The following is a 5,530-nucleotide window of genomic DNA, read 5'->3' as shown; positions in this document are numbered from 1 at the left end:
ATATTGTTACGGGACTAAGGTGGACAATGCCTGACAGATCCTTAAACCAACGACGATGACGGCGACGACGACGAAGTGCCTGCCGCGAACCTGGCGCGAGCTCTGTCATGGCCGCACTGTACATAATGTGAATAGATCGCTTCACCCCATCGCATCGTTTGTCCCATCTGTGTCCTGCCGCCACGTAACAATATACAGCGTTCTTCTAAAACCATTACAAGTGTCCTGTGATGACGTCCGAATCACGTGAGAAAAAACAAGCTTATTTTACCTAAGCAGCATTTCAAAGCAATATCGTAAAGTGCAAAATAAATATGACGCATGCGGCCACTTTCAGTTTTCGGGTTTTGGGGTACTGCACCTTCATTTCATTCTTTCTGCCGCTGTGAAAAATCAGCGGACGATTCAAGCTCCGGGCGGGTTCAAGCCACGGGTGCTTTAGTGCTGTCCGCTTGTTTATGCGGGCACTTTCAGTTACCACAGCACAGGTAGAAAAATGCTTGGATTGAGAAAAGGAACTAAATATTCGTGAAGGCACGATTCTCGCGTTCACATTCGATCGCTGAGTGTTTCATTGCACGGAACATCCGCATAAAACGTTGATATTGTTAATTCAGTTTGTCACAAAGAATGTAGCAGAGCAGTGATTAGTAAGAAAATAGGCACATTTATTTACAAATAAATAACGGGTGATCTTCGGGGGTGCGCTGTATAAATAAATAAAAACAGATCTGACTAGGAGCGCGTGGGCTTCATCCGGGAACCGCGTCCGCGCTGATGTTCCATGACGGTAATAAATAGTGAGCAACAATAACGGACTATGCACGCGAAATAAATAACGAGCAAGAGACGACTGCTGCAGGGGCCGCTGGTTGGTGCGCAGAGGCCATCATCACAGGGAAACGGTTTCTTCAACGCGAGCCGCACACGTTGTTCACAAGCGAGTCTTGCTTGGTCGTGGCAACAACACGGCCGGACGGCTCGTGAACGCCGCCCGTTTTCGTTCCGTTCCAAGCCTGGTCGTGTACGAGGCGGTCCCCTTTTCTCCGCCTAGGCGTTGCGGCCCGTCACCGAATGTGGTCGTACTTGGCTCGGCACTCGCACTCGGTGTGGTTGTCGAAGACGAGTGTCTCCACCCTGGTGCGCTGCTCGCCGCCGTCGTCCAGCTCGATCACCAGGAAGGTGCGCTCGATCATCTGGATCGTCTTGGGCTGGCAGTGCTCCTCCTCGGTAGCGCAGCAGCCCGTGTCCGGGGCGCACCGGTGCACCAGCGTGCAGTGGGGCACGTATTTCTGCGCACACGAAAGGAAGAGAACAGCCCCGTTAGCCAAGGATCGCCCGCACTACAATACGCGTTCATCGAAGAGCAAGCACGCGCGTGGAAATGTGTGTGGAAGTTTTCAATGCGTTAGCATTCTTACACGACTCGCCGCAGAAATCTGCCCGTCAATCCGTAATGCCTGGAACGATTCGCTTCATCGTTATACATGGGGCATTGAATAAACTGGCCAATGTAGGGGTTGATTCAAGGCGTATTTAATAAAGGGCCCTTTATTTGAAGACCTTTGGGCCTCCAAGGCAAACTGAAAAAAAAAAAAAAAGAAGAAGCCCACACACTCGTATCTGAATATTCCCGCTCTTAAGTTTCTGCAAAATTTTTTATCTGAAGTGCGAGAAGGTTCTCTGGACCTCATGGGAACAACACTGCTACTAACGGCATTTAAGATGAAAGTACCAGACTTGGCGTATTCTGGTTTCCTTTATGGTAGCACTTAACTCGACCCCGCCAAAGACGCTCAGTGACTAAGGCGTTGTGCTTCTGAGCAGGAGGGCACGGGTTCGATTCTCGGCCGCGGCGGCCGTTTTTCTAATGGAGGCGAAAAGTAAAAACGCCCGTGTGTACGAGATTTCGGCGCACGTAAAGATCCCCAGGTGGTCAAAATTAATCCGGAGCCTTCCACTACGGCGCGCCTGATCGCCTGCGCTGTCTGCGCGTTATACCATATACAATCAATCAATCAGCGCTTAACAGGAGTCAACTATGACAACAGGTGGGCGCGTTTGAGTATGCAATTCGTGCTAACCCATGCGGTTTGAACCAGATTTATTGATTGATTGATACGCTTTACTGAGTAAGGGTCTGGGAAGTACGGGGGGTTTAATCATTATTGTCAAGTCTTGCTTCAAAGACAGTTCATTTCAAAGGTAAATATATCATAACACGTCTGTATACTATATATGCAGGCCACGCGCGCGTATTTCGAATGTTTCCCCGACATCCGCACAAGCGTTCTGCACTAAAAATACAACTTGTGCGCCCGCGGCTGGCGCCACCCCGCTTAATTGCGCCGCCGCCGCCGCCGCGCAATTAGGCGTCTTGTTCCGGCACGTTCGCACGCAGCGTGTCAAGGAGTCTCGCTCTTAGGGAGGACCCACGCGCTTGCCGTGTGCCCTTGGAGGGGGGGCCCTTTGGGTGTTTACCCAGTTTCTTAATTTAGAAGCGTTCCGACAGGAAGTTTTGGGGCCGATCGTATCATGTGCTGGTTTAATGAGCCCGAGTTCAAAACACAGGCGCGGCTGCAAGATGCTTTTCTTTGTTCTCGTGGTGGGTTTTTCGAGATGTCTGGGAACGAGAGGAGGGTGGACTGGAGTTGAGAATTGAGATCCTCAGAACCACCACCCCATCTCTACGCAGGACGGGTGGGGAAGGGGGGGGGGGGGGGGGGTAACGATTAGGATTTCCGTAGGTGTTCGGATATACAAGCCACCCCCTCACCAAGTCCCCCACGATAACGGGCCTGGTTCAAGATGCTTCTTTTTCTATGAAGCGCTTCATGGCAGCGTTGTGTAGCCTTCATTGTTCTGGAAGCAGTATAATTTATGTGTCGACTTTCCTGGTCAGGAAAAACCTTACACACGTGCAGGACACACTATAACTAATTTATCAGCAAGCTCTAGTGCCTTTTTAAAGCGAAAGCTGTCTTAGTAGGGCCAATGGCATTCTGTGAAAGAACTAAGCAATTTCCCCATAGACAGGTTGGTCGACTGAAAAGCTCTGATAAGACCTCTGGACGCACGGCGCGTGCGTGAAACCAGACTTACAGTGAGTCAAAATGGTTACTTGGCAATAGCGAGAAAGGAACGACTCTAGATAATAGAATACACGCATGGATCATGAAGGAGGAGTACAATAGTATACCTTTATCTCATAAACCACGTATCGGTGTACATTTAGATCATTCACAGATGCATTTACTTAGTGCGCGAAAAATCGTCGCATGGGTCCGTTCTTCGTTTGCGACTTGGGTCTTTGAAAGCTTGACGATCGATTGGATGCACTTTCAGCGAAGTTTGGACGCACTTTTAGCTTTCGCGCTTTTCTCAACATTATTAGGAACGGACGGTAATTGTCATTTGTATCTAATATCTGCTTGAATTTGTAATTTTTTTTTGTTTTGGATTCGTTCCGCATTAGAGAAACATTAACGAACTCCATAATAGAGCGCCGTTTTTCCTTTCTTTCATTGTAAGCGTTGTGCGCGTGCAAAAAGCTCCCGTTTTGCGCGTGGTGGGTAACTCGTCCAGACGTATAAAATCACAAGCAACCTAAAACCATCATTTCACTTCGCAGTTTAATACGCTTAACATTAATTTACAGCGAGTATTTCAGTAGGCCAGATTTAAATTTCCCGCCAGCCCCAAGAGCCCGAGAAGATTTTATTCCAAGTTCGGCGAAACCTCGACGTGCTTCCCAGCGGCACACATGCGGCGAGCAATAAAACGTGCGCGCGGTGCACAAGGTCGAGTAACGGATAACAGAAGCGCGCTCAACAACAATCTCGCCCTCCCGCACGCACGTGGTTTTGCCGGCTCTGTGTTTACTAGCGTGTTCTTTGGCACTTCGGCGCTGCAGATTTGACGGCGGCGACGAGGTAACATGTTATTTCACCTTCGGGTTATATGCTACCTATTCATTACGCGTTTATGCACTCCGTGGCTCCTAGCTGTCACAGCGTTCATACATAACGTCGCCTGTATATGGGCGTTCGCATAGCTTTCTTTTCTCCCCAAACATATAAAAGAAGAAAACACACAAAGCTCGGATGGTTGTCAAGCGTTCATATCGAAATCAGTGCGGCTAGATACGAAGGCGAGAAACGAGTCGGCAACGGATTCTTCCTTTCTTGCCTTCTGCCACGCTAGCTAAAACACGCAGCGAAAGTGCGCGTTTAATCCACCGGGTGCAGCGGGGGTGCAGCACAACAACCGTGGGAGGACCTTGGGGGGGAGGCCACTCACTTTGCTGTCGTTGGGGTAGATGTCCGGCACGCAGACGGTCCTCTGCTGGGGGAATTTGCAGCGCGCCTCCTGCTGCACCATTATCAGGTGCTGACTGGCGCGCAGGAAGTCGCGGCTGCCGTACTTCTTGGGCGGCCGGCACAGTCCCACGGCGAAGCAGGCGCACAGGACGAGCAGCGCCGTCCATACCAGTCCCCTCGTCACGTGGCACACTTCTCTGGCCATGGCTTGTGGGGCGGCAAGTGCGGCTCGCGAGTGCCGGTCGTCGAATGGTAAACGACCGGGCACCCATGATGGTTTTAAGCGGTCGTGGTTACCGCGATTGCACCCGCCGCCGGTGCGGCTAGCAGACTGCTTCGCCGCCGAGAGGGCACGCCGGCGTCTTCCGCCGCGTGATGTCAGGATGCCGGGGAAGCACCAATCAGCGGAGAGTCTCCTTGCGTCATGCTGGGGAAACCAGTTTCCACGAGGTTCTGGCTGTTCGGCGCGATGTCCCGCTGTTCACACGGGGGCCGCTCAGCTGCGTGTCGCTGCTCGGGGACGGTGATCGGGCCTGGACGCCGTCCGCATCTTCCGCTGTCGGTACTTCTCGGAGCCCGACCGACCAGGGGGGCGGGTCGCTCTGTTGTGGCGGCTGCGCAGCCACGCGAGGTTGCTAACCTTCTCCTGCACGCGTACGGACCCTCACGGGCGCGCGATGTTGATGGAGGTTTCGCGTTTCTTGCCTTAGGATCAGCGTTTATACTACCGTGCCCCCATCGCGAATATGATAGCGTCACTTAGTGGGGCGTGCAGGGGCACGGAGCCTAGTGTCCCCATGGCGAGATAATTTCGGCCACCACTGTTGCCCAGCTTTGGGGTGATACTTCTGGTTTTTCTCTGCGCACAGCCAGTCTGGTTGGAAAAGAAAATGGACGAACTTCTGGGAAATAATTAGCCATGACCATTCCGGGCGGGTCGTTCCGGAGCTTAAACTCCTACAAATGTTGCTCTTAGTTTCTTTTTTCTTTTGCTGCTGTTTTTATCATGGCGTGGCCGAAAAACACCCAGAAATAGTTTTTTTGTGTAAGGCCCTTCCCTCAGTCATGGCGCAATTACTTGAATATGCTGCACCTACCATGCCTCGGCAATGTTGGCCGGGCTCACTCAAACTCACTCACAAATTTATTTTTGAATCACCACTCACTCAAACTCAGACTCATTGCCGAGCAACACATCTGCGCTCACTCAA

The 5,530-nt window shown here is 51.5% G+C and overlaps 1 protein-coding gene across 1 annotated transcript; it reads right to left on the bottom strand.

The window, feature by feature from the left end:
• Nucleotides 1–635: 635 nt before the first annotated feature.
• LOC144155892 (snake venom vascular endothelial growth factor-like) lies at nt 636–4,648 on the bottom strand. Its single transcript, XM_077687599.1, has 2 exons — nt 4,300–4,648; nt 636–1,292 (listed from the first exon to the last, which is right to left on the bottom strand). The coding sequence occupies exons 1-2, from the start codon at nt 4,522–4,524 to the stop codon at nt 1,068–1,070; spliced, it is 450 nt and encodes a 149-aa protein (XP_077543725.1). The 5' UTR covers nt 4,525–4,648; the 3' UTR covers nt 636–1,067.
• Nucleotides 4,649–5,530: the final 882 nt, after the last annotated feature.

Source organism: Haemaphysalis longicornis, unplaced genomic scaffold (genome assembly GCF_048455015.1).
Source record: "Haemaphysalis longicornis isolate Haplotype H1 unplaced genomic scaffold, Haemaphysalis longicornis Haplotype H1 scaffold_1, whole genome shotgun sequence".
Classification (NCBI taxonomy): domain Eukaryota; kingdom Metazoa; phylum Arthropoda; class Arachnida; order Ixodida; family Ixodidae; genus Haemaphysalis; species Haemaphysalis longicornis.
Note: the sequence above shows the minus strand (reverse complement) of the source record. Positions and strands in the feature narration are given on the sequence as shown.

Bases quoted from the DNA above. Each gene is read 5' to 3' on its own strand.
- LOC144155892 (XM_077687599.1), bottom strand. From the start codon at position 4,524: ATGGCCAGAGAAGTGTGCCACGTGACGAGGGGACTGGTATGGACGGCG. The intron at 1,293-4,299 runs GTGAGTGGCCTC...TCGTGTGCGCAG, and splicing joins TCTACCCCAACGACAGCAAA to AAATACGTGCCCCACTGCAC.